This window comes from Spea bombifrons, chromosome 10 (genome assembly GCF_027358695.1).
Source record: "Spea bombifrons isolate aSpeBom1 chromosome 10, aSpeBom1.2.pri, whole genome shotgun sequence".
Taxonomy (NCBI): Eukaryota; Metazoa; Chordata; class Amphibia; order Anura; family Pelobatidae; genus Spea; species Spea bombifrons.
The window spans coordinates 7,718,090-7,740,059 of NC_071096.1; the positions used below are offsets into that span (position 1 = coordinate 7,718,090).

The following is a 21,970-nucleotide window of genomic DNA, read 5'->3' on the forward strand; positions in this document are numbered from 1 at the left end:
CTGCGGAAAATATTCACCCCGATGACCCCCAAGAACCTGCACACTGCGCTAAAACTCGCCGCTGACAGCATCATCGATCAAATACAGATTTTGCCAACACATGCCTGGAACAGATGTTTCACAGCTAGGCAAAGATGGAAGCAAGATCATGGTGATCCCGGGATATCTTACGGGTAATTATCCCGCTGACATTTAGAGCCTGAAGGGTATGTGGAACGTGGTATTGAGTAAACACCGGTATTGTGTGCAGAGCTTAATGGTTTGTTGTCTTCGTTATCACGATAACGAGCATTCGAGGTGCACACTGTCCCATTCATATCGATATTACTCAACGCTGTGAAAACCCCCTTCCAGATTTCGTCTATTTTTACACATTAGTCACGCTTAAGACTATAAAACTAGGTTTAATAACAAAAATTAAACCAACATGTAGTTTTTAAATGATTTTATGTATAGAGGGGAAAAAGCTACCCTACCCTATCTGCCCCTACTTGAAAGAGTAATTGCCCCCTTAGGGGCTTCGGGGAACCCGGTGAGAGCCATTGTCTACAAATAGAGAAAGCTCGGAACGGTGATAAACCTTTCCAGGGGTGGCCGGCCTACCAAAATTCCAACAAGGGCGCATCGACGACCCATCCAGGAGTGCATGAAACTTGCCTTCCTCATTAGGGGAGCAGAAATGTCCTTCTTGTGGGAGTATTCTGAAATATAAATACTAAATATTCATGTCTTTAGCACAGCTACAGATGACCCTTGGGAAGATCTTAGGCCGGGACTGGCCATTAGGCTAACCGAGCAAATACTTGGTGGGCCATTGCCTCCCATGTTTCTTGTTGCTCGTACGTCAGATCCCGTTTCATAGCGTGTGGTCGTCCGCTGGATACACGGGGCTACACACAGCAAAAATATAGATTATGTGACCGCCTGCTGGGTACATGCCAGTGGCCTTAAAGTGCCAGGCTCAATTTAATCCCCAGTCTAGCCCCAATGGGGGCCAATGTTTCCAATATTCTTCCTCTGACAAATCTCATGATAGTTGCTGAGTTGTGTATCTCAAACAGACACCCATACTCCATTCCAACTGACTCACTCCTCACCTGAAAATGGTCAGCGCCCCTATTTACTGAATAACTCACTAGTCCTTCTTCCCGTTTGGACACTTTTTAATAAAATGTATCTATTTTGCAATTTTTTCTCTACAGTGATGTATACACATCGATCGTGTTGGAGGTACACAGTATTTGCTGTATTCTATAATTCTATGGAACGTTCATTTCCAGCAGGCGAGTGGGTTTCCTTAATTCCTTTGCACGCATGCAAAATAAAATACACGTATGTCTATATGGTCATGTCTAGAAAGAGTGCGGCTCTAAATTTGTTAAAGTGCAGAGTCCAATGAACTGTAAGGTGCCCGTTTACGTGCCTCTCCTCTTTAGGAGGGTTTAATATCATCAACCTTGGTTCATCATGGAATAGTTTGGAACTTTTTTGAGTTTCGAGCATAAATGGTAAAAAAAATGGTAAGACAAGTGGTTTCTGATCGCTTTGTTGATACAGGAGGTAGGTATTTCACTAAGACTTCTCGTGATACACGTATAGCGTACGATGTACGAGTTGATCATCTGACATCATAGTGTGCCATAATTAAGTAAGAGAAGATACCAGGGAACCCGCATATTCTTCTTCCAGGGCTATTGGGGCAAAGTGGTCTCAAGGCACAATGACAACACAGTAGCAAATGTCCAAAGGCGTGAACGGCGATGTAATAATGTAACAAAAACACATATGATCCTTGGAGTGCTAAGAAAAGTGCAGTCATCTCTAAATAAGAGACACCTCTATAGTATTTGTCTTCTCAGAAGGGATATATATTAGACGTATGTATAATAGTCCTGACTTTATGAGGTTTTCTTGAGAAAAACTGGAACTTCCAGTAGGCCACAGTTATAGTTTCTTAATGTGGTTCCCCCATCAAACACTTGAGATGTCTTCATGTCCATCCATTGGTAATTGGTTCCCGGAAGAAAAATGTCTCTCTGAACTTCACCCTGATCTGTGATGGGAGCTATCAGCATCTGGGAAGAAGGCAAGGACAACCGATGATTATATTTACCAGTATTTGGTAATATAATATATAAGTATATTCTCCTTCCCCATAGAAATGCATTAAAAGAGAAAATATTAACTTTAATATTAAAAATATATATTTTGTAACAAAAGAATGTTAGTTTTTAAGTTGAAACGTGAAAAAGACATCACGGTGTGTCCTGGAAAACTAGAACATGGTGTGCTATTGAAAGAAAAGTGATTGATTTAGTACCAAAATTATTTCATCATGATACCTTTTTATCAATGATCATACCTGGGAACTCTCCGGTTCTCCGGGTCAACACCCGAATCCTGCCCAATTCCCCTTTAAATGGGGGTGTTTCCCATGATGTCAGCGGGAATGCCCACTGACATCAGCAGGACAGCCCATTGACATCAGTGGGACCGCCCACCGACGTCAGTGGGCAGTCCTGGCCGCGTCCTGCAAGGGAAGGCTCCGGGCAGCCGAAGCTAAGAAGTTCCCAGGTATGGATATGATATCACCGTGATGGGCTGTGATGTTGATGGCTACATATGAGTGTTTCCTGGTAAGGGAAACCCATAAAGGGGTTTATTCACTAAAGCAGTTCACTAAAGAGTGGAAAAGAGAGTTCACAGGAGAGTTAATTATGCGTTATAAAGGGACATCTCTGGTAAATGTATCTGCAAGAACAGCTGGGCTGATCTAAATATGTTTTATACAGTGCCTTCTGAACTATTCTTGGTGCAGAAACTCTCTGGGGTTGTCCCTTCATAAGATAATGTGATGAAACTGAAACTCCCCTGCCTTAGTGAATAAACTCCAGTTAAAAGCGAAGCAGATACGATAGATAGATAGATAGATAGATAGATAGATAGATAGATAGATAGATAGATAGATAGATAGAGATAGATAATGGATAGATAGATAGATAGATAGATAGATAGATAGATAGATAGATAGACAGACAGACAGATAGATAGATAGATAGATAGATAGATAGATAGATAGATAGAGATAGATAATGGATAGATAGATAGATAGATAGATAGATAGATAGATAGATAGATAGATAGATAGATAGAGAATGGATAGATAGATAAAGGCAGAAAAGAGATATATATGCAGGTTACATTAATCATGGTTTACGATCATAGTGTGATCTGCAAACCCTTTTTAAAAATACAGATGTTGGCAGCAGTTATATTTTCTGAAAGATACAGACGCTAATTGGCTTCAACTTCAAAATACACCCTTTCACCTTTTTCTTTTTTTTTTTTTTAAATATATCTGTTTCCTCTGATTTATTGCTGTAAATCTGTAGAATCTGGAGAGAGATCAGAACTTTTCAATAACATCTACATCAAAGCAGCCGTAGAGTAACACGATCCATAACGCTAAAAGATAGATCCGTCCTTAAAACACAGATGATTCGAACCATGGTACTTCATTGGCATATTTACAACCTCTAGAACACGCCGGACCACAAAGAAAAATTCTAGATCTTTAACAGTGCTAGAAAAACACTTTTTTCTCTTCTTTTCTTCAACAAGACATTCGAGGGAAAACCACCGAATGCGGGAAATTCCGTTAAGTGTGACATTGATTGGGCTCCCATGTCATAGCTTTGTTTGTATTACATCATATATTCTAATATCGTCATGACGAAGAAATTAAAAGAGAATAGGAAGAAGAAAAAAAAACCGCTCCATCTAATGGCTATTTTGTTTTTCTATAAATAAAATTTAAATGAAATACAGGCTTAAAAGATCACAAATCAGCATTTTTCCAGTACGCATGTCCATACGCCTAAAAGATACTTTGTATTCTTACCTCATCTCCTATAAGGAATTCATCCTCTATAGTAAATGCCAGGGGATCATTTGGACTGATCCACCAAACTGGTCTGTAGATAGGGATTCCAAGGTGAAGCCATTCGTCGGCGTACTTTATCAGCAAGGGTACAACAAAGTCTCGATGTTTCTGTATATAGAGTCTGGTGAGATTCAAAACCTGTTCCAAAGGAAAGAAAAGACATTATAAAGATTGAAGGTGATGTTCGTAGTACATTACTGAGCTATTTCCAGGAAAGACTTCAATAATTAGGACAGAAAAGGTGAATGAGGTACAGTTTGAGTTTTGCTACGAATATAAGGATTGATCTGTTAGGTTATCAGCTTAGAATGTTCAATTCTTTTACTCCAACGGTCTGAAGTTTTGTGAATTCATCACAACAAAGCTTGACAAAGACATTCAGAGTGAAAACCCGGACCCCTGTTTTGGGGTCCAGAAGTTCTGAGTTATGTCTAAACAGACCCCTGTTTTGGGGTCCAGAAGTTCTGAGTTATGTCTAAACGGACCCCTGTTTTGGGGTCGAGAAGTTCTGAGTTATGTCTAAACGGACCCCTGTTTTGGGGTCCAGAAGTTCTGAGTTATGTCTAAACGGACCCCTGTTTTGGGGTCCAGAAGTTCTGAGTTATGTCTAAAAGCTTTAAATCAAAAATCTCTGGCCATGCTACTATGTTAACCCCTTAATTACAAAGCCTGTACATGTACGGGCTCAAAATGCATTGTTTTCAATGGTTTTAGGGACCGCCCATTGTCATTAAGGGGTTAAAAGGACTATGTAAGAATGTGTTACCCACCCAATCATCACAACAAACCCACGGCGGAGTGTAGAAGGACATCACTGGAAGGAAAGTCACAATTTGCAACCAACGGATAAACAGTTCTTCATGTGTTATAAATTCACCTGCAAACGTACCTCCTTGTAAATAAAAAAAAAGATAAAGGGTTAAAAATTAAATTGCCTGAATGCTTATTTTTACAAAAACTATGTACACGTGACATCAGATTTATGAGATTTATCAGGTTTTGCTTTGCAGATACCATCCTATTTATATATTTTATAATATATATATTTATATATTTAGATTACGTACAATTTTTTATAATTAATAAAAAGAGCTAGCTGTTTTATATGTTTTAGACTTTTTTTTATTATAATACTGCATCGCACCGATACACATAGAATTGTTCAATGCGTCTCTGGCTATTAGTTGAAAAACGACAAGTCAAAGCTTTTAAAAATGTCTTTTGAGCTATTAGCAAATTAATTCATGGCAGAGGATGCTTTGAGGCTTTACTGTTCCTTATGAGATTACTAGTTTAATAAAACTAAAAGCTAGAAGTTGGAAAATATATTATTGCCCTTTAACCCATGAATTGGCTTCAGCTCCGCAGCAGAATTCAATAAATAAAAGACATTTAAAACATTATTTCTTTCTGGTGACATTTTAAGGGATCCTCATGTCTTAAAGTCTACAAAATGCCCCCAGATAGCCCAAAACTCGATTCCATCGCAAGCTCACAAAGCCTTTGGTTGAAGTTGATACCTAACTGGGCCAGACGTGAAGTTACATATGCTTTTTGGGACTTCAGATGTCTCTAATAACAACTGCATGAATTTTTTCATTGACCGCGTATAAAACTGAACAATATATACATTTAGGGTGGTATCTGCTAAGCTCAGATGTCTGTCTAATACTATCATGCATTGGCTTTTTATGTGAGATGGAGATTAGGGCAGACATATGAAAAGCCTCTAAAACACATTGAGCTTCATGATGATTGTCTTTCATTAACAAATTAGGCAGTCATGTTTTAAAACACCCTCGCTTACACACACACACACAATCTCCCTTGCTTTCCTCGCACCACTAAACCTAAGCTCATTCCTGATGCACACACATGCAGACACCAAATACTCACACACACGCTCATTCTAGCACCAGACTCTAACAGACACACACTCTAACACCACATGCTGACACACACTCATGCTAACACTATACACTAACACACACTCTACAGTAACATAGAGAATCATGCTAACACCCACCCATTAACGCTAACACCATCACATACTAATGCAGGCACTCATTCTAACACTATACGCTAACATACATGCACTCGAACCATATGCTGATAAATACTCACGCTAATGCTATACCATAACGCGTACACTGCAACACCATACACACTCCCACATATATACACCTGTGTTAACATACATGCTGATACCATACATTAACACATGCAGATACCACCGTAGAGTAACCTGTTTCCAACACCATACACCAACACATACATGCACTGCAAGATCATACATGAATACAGATACACTCTTCCACTCTTTAAGCACTCCCTCCCTTTCTTCACTGCCGCTCACCCTCATGACCCCACTGAGTACCTCAGTTACTTACGCACCTCGGTACTCACACATCAGGCATCCATGGCTTAACTAAGTAAGCATGATAAAGGTGATTTAGATTACCTACTGCATCTGGAATGAAAAAATTGTATCCAAGCAAGCTGTAATGAAGAACGGAAGGAATGATTCCTTTAAGTCCATGGTGGCTCCAGTCCGATTGTAATGGGTTCATTTGCATAAATATTGGCAGATAGTTTGACCTGTGAAGATGAAGAGAGCGCGATCAGCCATTTGGTTAATTTTATGCAATTGTTAGGCAATTTGTTTATGTTACCACCAAAGACAAATGGTCCATTGACATCGCGTCCAATTATTCTTTTCAGAAACGCTAACTAGAAACGTATTGATCTGAATTGATTTTGCAGCTCAGAATTCTAACTTATACTACTCGTAACATATCACTTTCCTTCTCTTTATAAAATGAAATGGAACTTGTACCTACTACCTCTTTAGTGAATAAACCCCAATACTTGGTTAACAAACCCAGAAGAAGGAATTGGGAAGGATCATATAGTTAGTCTATATGTACAGTCCCGCAATCTCCACATACACATTCTTGTTTCTGAGTTCGTTATGCGTTTCTGGAAAATCCTTCTAAATAGATAAATATATTTTTACTTTTTTTTTTCATTGCAACGCAGTGGCTATCAGTACCACGGACAGCGGCTTCATTTCAGCCCCATGTAAAGATATCAACACAATATGGAACTTTAATTTGAGGGGCGAGCCATGGATTTCAGCAAAAAAGACACAAACACAGCAAAATATGTAGTTCAAATAACTGACTACATATTGAGAAAGATACTCAATGGGATACTCCAGCCAGCATGAGAACTTTGATGCATACGATAGCTGAGAGGTCCTCGTCATTTTTTGTGGTGTTCCCTTTGCAAATGCATGGAGGGATTCTACGGCTTTAGCTCTGCATACGCCATGGGGGGTCTAACAAGATCCCCTGTGTGCATACATGGAAAATGCTTCCATTGGGTTGCAGCCAATCAGTAGAGAGATCACCAGACCATACATGAGACATGATGTCCTTGTCTAGGCATCTACATTCTAACAGCAAGGGTATTTGATAGCTGTTAACCCAGGTGAATCTGCTTTGGACCATTGTTATGAAGAAGTTCTTGGTCAACATTCCAAATGTAGAACAGTCGCCCGGAATAAAATGTTCCTGATAATTGTTATGTAGTATTTTCTTAGTTAAACTAATATAAGGTGACTTATCTGACCATTTTCAGTGCAAAGGACCAATTATTTGGATTGCATTAGGCCTGGATAGTTTTGTTCACCGGCCTTCAGTCCATTGGTCAGGTGCTCACCTTGTACTTGCAGTGATAATGGTTGAATTTCCAAGCTTTGTCGCCATCGATGCCAAAAACCCCGTGTAACCGTCTCTCTCCAAGCCCCGGCGAGGCTGCATTGACTGTTCCATAAACACATTGCCTTCCACTCCTTCAAATGTTACGTATTCAGCCCCCAGCTTATTCTTCAAAGTGCTCACGGAGTTCAAATACCAGTAAACGGCAGCTTCGCTACTTATATTCAATCTCACCGAGAAGTGGCCATTCCATTTAGTCAGGACTGGTGCCTGCAAGGGGTAAATTGGGACAGACAGGCCATAGTCAATACCGAAGCTTGTTGTTATTATGTATTGGACTATAAATTGAATACACTTTCCATCGTTTCAATAAATAATTTGCTGTAATGCCATCGTCTGTTCTAGACTAACATAGACAGTACCGTTGAGCCATCTGACTTGGAATGGAGACTGATCCAGAAGTTTTCATGTTCCTCTCGCAGGTACATCTGAAACTGCTCCGAGCTGATGCTCGCGTATGGAGACGTGGTTATTATAAGATGTAGGTTTTTAAGGAAATGCGGCTCCCGTCTGTGTCTTTGCTGTCTTAGTCCTTGGTTCACTATGGGTTTGTGGTCCTACAAAAAAAAAGATCAGCATCCATCGATTGGATAGAAGTCATTGATCTTCTATATTTGGGATATCGACAGTTATGTTGTGGGGGCTCTGCATTACCTTGGCCCATCAAACCCCACATAAACCCCCACAAGAAGGTTAATGGGGTAGGTGCGTGATTCCGTTGCAAACTATTTCAAAATAGCTGCCTTTGTGACATGTATATTAAAATAAAAGAAAATATCTGAACTATTAAAAATATGCAATTTTCTGGCTTTAAGTGACCTTTCATGGGCCATAGACCCTTAAAGACAATTAAAATCAGCGTGCACATACTTTATGTAAAGTACTTTTTTCATATTGTACGGTAAAGATCATTTTTTTTTTAATTTACAGTCCATAAAAACCTTACCTTATTAGAAAGTAACATTGTGGAATGTTCATTAATAGCAATCAGGCATTCCCCCAATCCAAGCCTTCTGAGCTTATTATGGAACGATCTCAATTCTCTTTCAAGTTTGGCGGCAGAATCAGATAACCCATAATGTTTCCAAACTGGCATCCTGCGTACAAAAGCAAACTCCATGAAGTCCTCACCAAATGTGAAACAGTATCAGAACCTTAGAGAGAATTGTGTCAGAATATTTCAAGCTCATTGTCCTTTACATGAAATCTAGTCCTAGAATGGATAGAGCGTTATGCCTCTCCTTTCTTTCACCCTTGGGTGGTTTTGTGGGATTTTTGGCATTGGAGAGTTCACTTGGTTTAATGAGCGTCTCATCCAATTTGACCCAACGGGTCTTACCAGTGGCGGAACTACCGGGGTCGCAGGGGTCGACCGGGCCCTGGAGTTCTGCCAGTCAGGGGGGCCCAAAGGGTGCCGAGCGGTTGCTGAAAACGACCGCTCGGCAACTCTTGGGCCCCCCTGACTGACAGAAATCCAGGATGCCTCCGCTCCCCGCCGCTGCCGCCGTCGCCGCTGTCGCCGCTGTCGCCGCTGCCACCACTGCCGCTGTCGCCGCTGCTGCCGCCGCCGCCGCAGCCTGCCTCAGCGCTGCCCAGAGTGCCGGCGCTCAGCACCCGAGACAAACGCCTCACGCTCCCAACACAGGAGTTGACGGTAAGTGACCTACAAAGGGGGGGTAGGGAGGGAGTGGGTAGATCGTAAGAAGGGGGGGTAGGGAGGGAGTGGGTAGATCGTGAGAAGGGGGGTAGGGAGGGAGAGGGTAGATCGTGAGAAGGGGGGTAGGGAGGGAGAGGGTAGATCGTGAGAAAGGGATAGATGGGTTGGGGGTGGGGGGGCCCTTAACAGATTCTCGCACCGGGGCCCTGAGGTTTCTAGTTACGCCCCTGGGTCTTACCCAGATTTACCAGTGCTCATAATATGGAACCTCCAACTTCAGCAGATAATGAAATTGTAACAATAATATACCATACAAGGCACATCTCCTTAAACATTTTACTACAAGATTGTACACCACAGAGTAGTTAAAAACGTAGCGTGTTACCAAAGCATCTCAACGTTTGGAAGCCTCCTTTGTCTCTCATAGAGCAGACTTGCCATTTCTTGATGGACAGATGGGATGGTCTCGCCGACGCACACCGTGTATTTCAGCGGAGACATGTCTGTGCTTGTGGGGGTCTCCACACAAAATGATTTATTCTCTTCGATTGAAATTAACACTGGAATATCTGGGTTGATCAGTACAGCTACCCCTGTTGGAAACAAAATACGTAGACAATTACAAGGCTGGGGATCCTTGGTTTGCTTCCAAGTTGACTTAAATGTTTTGGAGGCATGGAGCCCACCCTGTGCCTCCTCCCTTTATCCCAAGTTAAATTACTAAAAATAAAAAACAAAAAAAAATCCTTACAATTGTAGAAACAACCCCAGAAACACTTTTTGGGCTTTATGAGCCTTGTGGCTGTGGGCAAACAATATATATATTTCAACACCCACCCGAGAATAGATTTACTGCTCTTTCTTGAGCTAATCTAAGATTCATTTGCATTTAAATTGAATGTATTTATCTGGCTCTACCTGCGACGCACTGTGCAGTTTTCCCCAAGTTGGATGATTAATGCATTTGCCAGTTTTTAAAAAAACATGAATCAGTAAAATAAGTAATTATTTGTTTAAGAATGCCAGGATAAATAGCATTTCCATGTGTTGTTTATAATGAATGTGTTTAGAACGGATTAGATGCATTCTTCTTACATCTTTTTTTTACACAGGGGCTCCAATATCTCAAGCACAGCCTTATCTTTTCTGGCACCCTACAAGCTTATGAGGATTAGCCAACATTCTGTCTTCTACTAACCTTAAATTATCGTTTAGATCACTTTGAAAAGCAGTGTAGGAAAGGACCCTGGGCAGATGCAGCAGATAATCTAGACAATTTTGTAGGGCAAACTGAAATAGCCCTTCGAAAAGAGGCATCCGGAAGACATACAGACGGCAGGCATTTGATACCGTGTCATGGCAGGTAGCCAAACCGCAATGTGCCTAACTACATTTAGGATATCTATATAGAGGACATGACACTTGTTGGGCATACCATGTATAGATAGTATCAGAAAGCCAATGGTCATAATAATCAATATGAATTGATATAAATAAATAATCTGAGTTGAATTTTCCAAGAAACTGTTCTCCTTTCAGTTGATAAACTCAAACCTACTCTCTGAAAGAAGAACTTTTCTGTGAACCTCCAGTGGATGGGAATCATATTTCTAGTATCTTCTGGAATCCCATGTATGGTGGGAATGATCTTCTGTTGGGTTTCCTTCTCGATCGAGGTCTTTGTCACAATGAATCTCCTGTCTTATTAACAGTCTGGCACCTTGGCTCCCCTTTCTGCCAATCCCTTTTGTTGACACCATGAGTTTTCTCCATGTTTATTTGTCTGGTCTCTTGGTTTCTGGCACCAGAGTGTTCAAATTAGAATGTTCTTCGCTGCCTACCACTGACCTTGTCCTGCCTGACAACACACATTGCTTATCCTTCCAGAATTCCCCCAGGTGGTTCCGCTGCGAATCCTAGTGAAGGTTTTAATCATTGACATTTATTTTCTCTATCATTTCGTGTGTCGACCCTTTCAACCCCTCCAAGCTTTCATTAATAGTCAATACATATAGTTACCTAAAATGCCAAAAATTTAATTATTTATTTTTTTGCACAATGAGGAATTATGTTACCTTTCTAGATAGATGCATGATCAATACATGTGTGGTCAACAAAAAAGAAAAAAACAACATACGTTGTTCTTACCAGTTGATCCCAAAAAATATCTCTCCAGAACCGATCCATAGCCAGAAGGACTGGATTTGAGGTTGCTGATTATGAAAGGCTGGAGAGCCATGTTCACATTGTTGATCGGCCAGCGCTGCGCACTGAGCGTTGCTCCTCCATACCATGAAACATTCGACATTGAAAAGCAATCCTGAAAAACAAGAGCCAGTGGACATGACTGGATATGTATGGCCACGTAAAAGGCACGGAACTAAACAATAATTAATATAAAGGGAGGAAGACTTGAGAAAGGAGTCCAGCCGAAACGTTGGGTGGGTCTCCACGGAACAACTCTCTCGTCACTTGCTTTTTTTGGCTCTTTTTGTGTTTTTTGCTTTCTCCTTTTTTTTTCCAGACTTTCTTTGGACTGTTTTACTTGTTCTTTATTTTATTTTTTCTGCAAGTATGTTTCTTTTGTGTTAATATAATATACGATTTCTGAATAAAATAATTTTTGTATAATTTAATAGGTTTGTGCACCTCCATTTATATACATTTTTGCTAATTTTTCTGTCTTATTGGAGTCATCTTGAGAGTGTTACAGTTATAATATAATATAATATAATAATTGTGTATTTTTTGCTTTAGCTGAGTGCCCGTCTATACTTATACGTTATTACAGAACCAAACAATACACAATATCGAATACTAAACTGGTATAATAACAAATGTCTAATATCATATGAAGCGTTCCTCCATTTACCTTTAGTTTTATTTCATTCTTTTTATCCTAATTAAATGAAGGTTTTACATTTTTTTTTTGTAGAAATTAAATCTACTTATATAAAATATTGTATTAACAGACTGATCTTCGACAATGCAATACTACGGTACTATATGAGCTATGTGGGTCATCACATTGTGAGTTCCACATTTAATTGTTGCTAAAGTTGTTATTGATGTGTATAGCACCTTCATAATCCGCAGTGCTGTACAACGGGTTACCAGGACATAACAAGTAGTGCATGACATCAAAATTTGGTCTCACGGAACAAAAGGTCAGGACGGCCCTGTTGGAATGAGTCTAGAATGGATAAGGTTCTCTGTGACCTTCTACACGTTTAACACACATATTGAGTAATTCCTTTGGAGCTGTAGGGACCAATGCCAAGCCCGGATATCTGCGATCGCGCTCGAAGTATCTGAAATTTAAGGCCGATCCGGTCACTGTACTCCGATTCTGGATTGTGCAAATACTAGAAACCCAAGATGTGGTACCAAAAACATGACATGCCTTAGCTGGAGATTATAGCAAACCGTTGTATCGGTTGGAAGGCTGATGTTTAGCATATAAATTAAATTAGATGTGCTGTTTTTTAAATAAATATCAGCGTTTGGATAAATTCCCAGCAGATGACTGCGCTGTTGATTAGTCTTTATTGGTCTTCGCTATCCTGGGACTTCTAGGGTGTAACTGAACACACAAGGAACTTGCACAATTGAATTTTTTTCCAAGTTGACTTTCCATGGTTAAAGGTTCTTAAAGAGCCACTCTGTTTTCAGATGATGAGCGAAGATGAGTTTACTCTGTAAATCATAGAACATTCTCAAGAGGTCTCCCAACAATGGGTCAAGCATCAGTCCTATTCAACAGGTTCAGCTCAGGTAGCAACTATCCTTTTAAAGTTAAAAATTCCTCTTGACTTGCCAGCCAACAGGACAGAGCTGGTGCAGAATTAAAAGTGTGACTTAAGGGTGCAAAAGAGAGTCCGTGTGCTCATCAACATTTCCACTTCCAACACTTCCTACAGGAGCATGGCCAGGTTGGACCTTATGGGAGGCTCTGGACCTCCCGGGAGGCTCAGAACCTCCTTGAGCTTAACGATGAAGAGGCTTTAATGCCAGAGGACCAAACACGGAAAAAGTAATTAGTGAACAAACTAGCTTCATGCTCTTAAATACTTCATAATCCTGCATTTTTTGCATTCAAGCATGGTTCTTCAAATAGAAGCAAGATTATGAAATCAGCTTACACTTATCCCAGCCCCGTCTGCACGTATCATTCTTCTAATTTACATGTGCTAACAGCCTCACCAAATAATTTGTTTACCCCGTCTATCATTCCCTTGGCAAGAGCAGTGACCTTCTGGCCAAAGAATGAAGTCTAAATTGGGTGGCAGCATTTTCCTTCCAGGAGTCAGGAGATATCACCTGGGAATTCCGACAGAGAGCTGCTAGCGAGTTCTGCATCACCCACCTATACACACATGATGTGTTTACATAGTTTTTCCACAATTAATTAAACTATATAAGAGCCTACAGTGAGAAGCTGTAGGGGACAGTAGTAGACCCGTAGGTACTTTCTGGAGCACAAAAAATAAGTTATGATCCAAGGTGGAGGGCACTGTATAGGTCGCCTTCTTAGGTCAATTATATCCATAACTACCAGGGACACAAAACTACTCCAAAAATGTAAGGCTTTTTAGGCTTTTTTTGAATGGGCAGAGAATGTCAGCTTTTTCTTGAACAATGTTAATGGAAGTGAAGTTGAGTGGTAGGTTGGGACCTTTAGACCTTTAGATCAGGGCCAGAATGGGACTCAAAAGCAGCACTTTGGGGCCATTGGCTACTAAATGATCCGTGTGTGGCCACCGACTGGATACGGTAGGTCGTACATTACTTTTTTATACTCTCGCAGCATGCAGCCACGCATAACTATAACATGGTTTGTTTCTTTGATAACTTTCCTTCCTGGGAATTACCCATGAACTACATAATCATATTATAGTTTATACGAATTTTTCCCTAGCAGAAAAAGAATTAGTGGTAGGAAAAATAACTACCTTTGAAGAATAACAAAGAAAGTGATTATTAAAACTTTAATACTAGAGGATTTTACCTCTTTTGGGAAAAAAACAAAACACTGTTTAAATAGTTTCATTAAGAAGCAGCTGAGAGGCTTTAAAACAGCATAACCGTCAGGAAAGGATTATTTAACTCCTTAGTAATCAATCAGAATACAATCGCTATATGAAATGAAAAAAATAATAATATGCATCTTTTATATCTAGCAATGCCAGAGAGTGAAGGGTTGTTTATGGTGAGATTAATAACGTGGTGAAATATGGATTATGATTGATGTTTTGACCATATTGATCAAACTTGGGGTTTAGGGTTCTTGGGGCCACACTGGCCACTAAAATGACATAGATGTAGCCTTTTTCTGGGTACAACATGCTATGGGTACCATTTTGGACCATGTGACTGTGTGTGTACCCAGCCATTGGCTCCACAGTAACAGACGGGATCTGCCATGTAATCCATTGGAGGTACCATCAGGCAACAGCCCACCTCACATTGGTCACAATGGCCAGTCCTGGCCTGACTACAACATAAAACGATCTACGGTCATTCGGACGAGCAGTCCCCGTACCGAGCGTGGAAAATGTACCTCATCCCGATATTAGCCGCATTGCAGCCATTCAAAAAATATTTCTAACTTGGAAATAACAGTTTCGGTTTACGAAACATCCCATGTTCTTTTGGTTTTGGCAGTAGCCCAAAAAATGAGCTTCCTGTAGTCACTTTGGCCTGGAAATGTGTTTGTTTCCTTTACGGAAGAGTTCAAAAAAGAGGTTTTAGTTAGGCCACCAAAATAATTGTTGTATAGAGTGGTATGGTGTGATATCAACAAAAAATGTTATAAAAATGTTCTAAAATTACTTGGAGGCCCCCATTTTATATTAAAATGTGATATATTGGCTCCACCCACTTCTTTCAGGCACGTCATGGAGATTGCTTTATGGCAGTGCTGAGTGAGGCCTTTGTCAGTCACCTTTCAATAGTGAAATAGTTATCCCAGCGTGGGTTCCAGAGGTATCGGATTGTTACACACATTGTTACATTGTTCTGGTAAGAATTTAGGCATCTCTATTAAACTAAGAATTAACCATGAATTCTATACAAAGATACAAAAAATGTTACATAAAAAACACCTTATTAGTCAAGAAAAGCACAAACATTTCTACATAAACGCACGTTCCACAGTCACGCGCAGTTTATAAACCCGCGGCTATTATGCCTAACAGCTCATCATACATATTGAGGACAATAAATCACTTAATCCTTTATAACAAGCTTGGATTAGTGAGATTTAGCATTTCACATGACTTCTAAGACATTATAAAAAAAAAACATTAGTAGAAGAAAGTTGCCGTGACTAGAGTCTCATTAACAAAACCGTTACCATACAGATTCATCTCGAACCGGTCTTCTAAAAGTTCATGAAGCCCAAATCACTGACTATTCCATATCAAGCCAGGCGTTGATTTAGTGATGCTGTTTAGTGGATTATAGTTGATATATTGATGTTTAGCTTAGAGAATTATAATTTCTTGAGTCTGCTTGTCCAACATTTAGGCTAGTCGTTTTAAAGAGCACTATTATAGAAACATTAGATGTAAGCTAGACAAACGTATATGTTCTCATCTATACTATTCCAATGTAAGCTTGCAGGGCTTGTTCTCACCTGGTTCCATTTTTAATTGTGTTACGTTAGTGATAGGAGAAAACATCTCTTAGGTTATTAAATATAAACAAACTATAGATACACCTACAATACCTAAAAAAAAGTTATACCTAGGAACTCTTAGGGTTTTTTAGGAATTTTTGCCCCAATTTCAGGGTCTCGGAGTGAGGGGGCAGATTCTCAGAGTCGCACAGTCTGGAGCTGACTCCTTCAGACTCTCCCCATGCTGTGATCTAATATAAGACTACTGATTGGTGCTTTGGCTCCTAGTATGTTATGGCCAATATCCCTACTTGAATGCAGGTGAGTCAATTAAGTGTATCTCTAAATAATGACAATTTGTGGTTTTCAAGAATCTCAGGGTTGCTCATTGCGTTCCCAGATATGTTGGTGGGGCTGAGAATATGTCCGTGGAATCTTAAAAGAAGCCTGTAAAATAAATCGGGAGTGCAGATTGTTAAGACTAGAAGACCTTACAACCCATAGAAGCAGCTCTTGCGCATGAACACAAGCTGGGCTCTCCATGCGTCTATCATTATAAAGATCCCAAATGTTAATGAGGTAACCACCTGTGCCTCTGAGCGGAGATCCCAGCCTTATCTCTGTGTAAACCCTAAGAGCTGACCTCATAATCTGTTGCTGCGGGTTCCATTTAAAACACAAATGGCTATTTTTATAAATAATGAATATGCCTCTTTAATTAGGTACGTCATCATTGTAAATCAGGTCCTAATGATCCATTACTATTATTCAGCCGTATTTTAAGAGATCTAAAATATCTAAAATAAATCATTATAAAAAATAATAAAAAAATAGATGTGAAAATAAACATAATAATAATAATAATAATGTGTGACATTCTGTACAATATTTTATAACAATATAATATTTGTATTGTGATTTACGCCAGTAATTCCTTGCCTGGCTAATGATATGTCAAACTAATAATTTAAAAACTAAATGCATATTTTTTTCTTACATATCTATTTACATATTTTTTATGGGTTTGTAACTTTTCAAAATATGTTATTATATGAGTTAATTATTTTTTTCATTGCAATAATCTTTTGTAACATCACCTCTGATTGGCATATTAGTATTAAAATTATTTATAAAAAAAATGATTTTTGCTTTTCAGAAAATAAAAAATGTCGAGTATCCGGAAAAAAAGTTACATTGTTCAGTAAGATTATTGCTTCTACTGCGCTAAAGCCCCATCACAAACATCAGCCCCCTCGAACAGCCTGGATCCAAAATGAATTGCAAAGCAAGTTCTCTTCTTTATCAATACTATGCATTTCAATTAACAGCTTAAATTATTCATGTGACAGTGAAAAATGTATTTGTTATCAAGCCAATAAAAAAAAAGATGCAAACTTAGCAGATACTGCTGATTTAAATCTACTTTACTGAGAGGGTGGTAGATAAATGGAACAACCTCCCGTCAGGGGTGGTAGAGGCTAATAGAGTAAGGGAATTTAGACATGCATGGGATAGGCATAAAGCTATCCTGAACCTAAGATAAGACCAACGACTGATTAAGATATTAAGTATTCACAACCGGCAGACCAGAAGGGCCAAATTGAACTTATCTGCAATCAAATTCTATGCTCAAATTGTAAAAACCAAAAAACACTAAAATTTTATTGACAAGAAAACACATTTTATTGATTTTTCTGTGTTACTTTGTTATATTACAGTCTGTAGAATACATATTTTTTATAATATGCTTTGTGTGTATTGTGAGACTATTGAATTTACAAAAATATAATCTGGGAAATTTCTCTCTTTTTTTTAAATTAAATTTATTACCTTCTAGATAAATATCCCAAGTTCTATTCACCAGATTGTCCCACAAGAGCCTGATCTGCCGGATCAACTCCACACCTGAGATCAAGCTGGGTTCACATAACCTTTCTCAAACGTTTGAACTTCTGAGGAACAATTTGACAGTTCCATGGATACCCTCAACCAAGCCTGGGGTTAAAAATGTGGTATTTGCGCCGTAAACTCCATTCTTTATAAATGGTAAGTATATGTAAGATCTTTATTTGGAGAATGCAGAAACAAATAACACGAGGTTAAGCATAGTTTATATACTCTTATTAACTTTACAAGTTTATATTTTTATGGCAAGTTAAAGTTAATATATATATATATATATACATTACCATGCAAATGTTTAGGGTCACTTTTCCTTGGTTTTGAAAGAAAAGCCAGAGCAGACGGGGTTAATGCTGTAACTGACTATTGTAGCTGGAAATGGCTTATTTATAATGGAATCTCTTCATAGGCGTACAGAGACCCTTTATCACTCCCATCACTCCTGTGTTCCAATGGCTCTTTATCACTCCCATCACTCCTGTGTTCCAATGGCCCTTTATCACTCCCATCACTCCTGTGTTCCGATGGCCCTTTATCACTCCCATCACTCCTGTGTCCCAATGGCCCTTTATCACTCCCATCACTCCTGTGTTCCAATGGCCCTTTATCACTCCCATCACTCCTGTGTTCCGATGGCCCTTTATCACTCCCATCACTCCTGTGTCCCAATGGCCCTTTATCACTCCCATCACTCCTGTGTTCCAATGGCCCTTTATCACTCCCATCACTCCTGTGCTCCAATGGCCCTTTATCACTCCCATCACTCCTGTGTTCCAGTGGCCCTTTATCACTCCCATCACTCCTGTTCTCCAATGGCCCTTTATCACTCCCATCACTCCTGTGTTCCAATGGCCCTTTATCACTCCCATCACTCCTGTGTTCCTATGGCCCTTTATCACTCCCATCACTCCTGTGTCCCAATGGCCCTTTATCACTCCCATCACTCCTGTGTTCCAATGGCCCTTTATCACTCCCATCACTCCTGTGCTCCAATGGCCCTTTATCACTCCCATCACTCCTGTGTTCCAATGGCCCTTTATCACTCCCATCACTCCTGTTCTCCAATGGCCCTTTATCACTCCCATCACTCCTGTGTTCCAATGGCGCTTTATCACTCCCATCACTCCTGTGTTCCAATGGCCCTTTATCACTCCCATCACTCCTGTGTTCCAATGGCCCTTTATCACTCCCATCACTCCTGTGTCCCAATGGCCCTTTATCACTCCCATCACTCCTGTGTTCCAATGGCCCTTTATCACTCCCATCACTCCTGTGCTCCAATGACCCTTTATCACTCCCATCACTCCTGTGTTCCAATGGCCCTTTATCACTCCCATCACTCCTGTGTTCCAATGGCCCTTTATCACTCCCATCACTCCTGTGCTCCAATGGCCCTTTATCACTCCCATCACTCCTGTGTTCCAATGGCACCTTGTGTTCGCTAATCCAAGTTTAAATTTAAAGGCTAATTGGTCCTTAGAAAAGCCTTTTGCAATTATGTTACAGCCAGAAACGTCCTTGTTTTCCATGAAAGCAGCTCAGCGACCCCAAACCTTTAAATATTATATATATAGATATTATATATAAGTTATAATCTCAAAACTAGGACCAGCTCTGCAGAATATGTTGGCACTATATAAATAATAATATAAATAATAATATAAATAATAATAATAATACACAGATAAATATGTTTGTAATATTGAGGTGAAGCATGTTATACATTGTAATAAATAAGCACTATTTGGATTTGACTTTTTCCGTGTTATATCGCAGGGAATTACATTTTACGGCATCTTTGTGTCAGTTATCAGATTTGTATAATTAGCTGAATTTCCTCTTACGGCTGAAATGAATGATCTGGGTACAATTTAACGATGGCATGTTTTACAAATGAGATCCCCTTCCGTAACATACTCCTAAGTGTGCGGATCAGGTTTCAGAGTTCCTCTGAGAGTATTTTTGGACAGACAAACAGGTATCAGTTAGAAATCCCTCTAGCACAACTTAATACAAAGACACGCGATGGGGACATTTACTAAGGGGAGAAAAAATGGGCTACTGATAGAGCTGGTTTAATTCTTATATTATTTCTTATATTATTTCGTGGGGTCATTGTACTGTATTAAACATAAAAACAGATCGGCCCCATCCGGCCCCCGTCTAGTCTCCTCTAAAGACTCAGACGTTAATCAGTCGTTGGTCTCGTCTTAGATTCAGGAGCCGTATGCCTATCCCGTACATGTTTAACTTCCTTCACTATATCAGTCTCTACCGCTTCTGCTGGGAAGCTGTTCCATTTATCTACCCCCTCTCAGTAAAGTAAAACGTCCTTAAATTACATCTGAAGCCTTTGACCCTCTGGGTTTTGACTATGGCTTCTTTTTCGAACGTTTCCTCTCCTTTCAAATAAACTTCTCTCCTATACTTTTTTAAAATCTCTAAGTATTTAAATTAATAAATTAAAAAAAAAACACTTTAATTTATTAAAAACTTACTTTCAGCCTCACGTCGCAATGAATCGGAGTCCACGTTAAACTGTAGCACTCAGATCCCGCTGAGAAGCTTTGGTTTAGTGTGATTTGGAGAGTTTGTACGGAATCCCACGTGTAGCAAAATTCTGTTTTATTCATCCAGCAGGAATTCTTAATAAAAGGTTGCTCCGCGGCGGGGAAATTTCCTATATTAATCTCAACGAAGGTTTTATTTTCGTTCAGGGTCTGTAGTATCAGGGTATGAGTATTCTTTTCCCATACAAATCCACTAAATCTCCCTTTCAGGATCCAGTTTTTGGCCGGTTGATCCACGACTTGCCAGTAAATAATTCCGATGGTCATAATGAAAAAAATCGCGACTCCCAGGCACCCAACGGCCCCTTTCCACGTTTCGTTCATCTCCTTAACTCCCGAATCCCAGGTTACCTCCGGCATGAAATTTGGATTTCTGTTCCGGGTATGAGGCATCGTAAAACCCGACGTATTGGGAAATAAAATTGATGAACTCAGGATAATGAGAAAAAAGGAGAAAAAGGAGAAAAAAGGAGAAAAAGGAGAAAAAAGGAGAAAAAAGGAGAAAAAAGGAGAAAAAACACCTTTTCCTTCATAAAAAATGATCTAACGCTATGTCGGAAAAAGCCGTTTCATATGTGAACTTTGAAAAGCCATCTCCGACCTACCACATGTTGCTATAAGTAACAAGGAGTTATTCTATCTAACGCTGCCCTCTCGGCGGAAGGAAAGCAACTTGAAATAGCTCCGACTGTGCTGATTCCTTTTAGTGCCAGGGACGTCCCACCGCCAGATATATCCCAGGTGCTTGAGTCGTGACGTCTCCAGCATGTGGACTCAACCTAATCCATTAGACTTCTTGTGACCCCCCCCAAGAAATAAAATCTTAATCAATCATCACGAGCTTGGCTATCCTTTTTCGCCTTTTCTCGCTATATCATAAAGCGGACAACTGCTTGTTTTCATGCTTGTAATGCTGCATGTTCACAGGTGGTCCTAGAGAATACATTTTCCTGAAATGACTGAAACAAATTAAATATTTTCTTATTCGGGGGATTGAGCGTTAGAAAAAATATGGACAATTATGGAAAAATTATATATATTTTTTTCTTTAATAGCAAAATCGATGATTTTTTTTTTCTGGTAAATTCTGGGAGGTTTATTTTTATTATTCTTATTAATTATTTTAAGTGATCTGTTATTTACTTTGACAGAATAGGAATATTTACAGGGTTTTAGTATCAACCAAAAAAAATGACTTTATGTTTTTATGTTGGTTCGACATTTTTCAGGATATTTTAACAGATTTCACGTTAATTGTCGTGTTTGGGTAGAACCAAAAAAATCCCAGTATATACCTGACTTCTTCTTCCTCACTACTAGATTTTTTTGTACAATAGTTTTATTTTTGCAATTCTAATTTAGAATTTCGTAGACGTCATAAAGGTTATATTTGTACAAATTCTGTATCTATAAATCTATTGATCACAATGTCTTTTTTAAAAAAAAAAAAATACAACCTGGTGTCTTTTTTATTGTTTTAATCTATTTTGCCGGATT

The 21,970-nt window shown here is 39.4% G+C and overlaps 1 protein-coding gene across 1 annotated transcript; it reads right to left on the bottom strand.

The window, feature by feature from the left end:
• Positions 1–1,118: 1,118 nt before the first annotated feature.
• Positions 1,119–21,160, bottom strand: LOC128467819 (SITS-binding protein-like). Its single transcript, XM_053449545.1, has 10 exons — positions 20,402–21,160; positions 11,531–11,702; positions 9,768–9,975; positions 8,672–8,822; positions 8,088–8,282; positions 7,667–7,935; positions 6,405–6,541; positions 4,714–4,835; positions 3,902–4,081; positions 1,119–2,075 (listed from the first exon to the last, which is right to left on the bottom strand). Exons 1-10 carry the CDS (start codon positions 20,864–20,866, stop codon positions 1,899–1,901), a joined length of 2,076 nt encoding a protein of 691 aa, XP_053305520.1. The 5' UTR covers positions 20,867–21,160; the 3' UTR covers positions 1,119–1,898.
• Between the last annotated feature and the right edge of the window lie 810 nt (positions 21,161–21,970).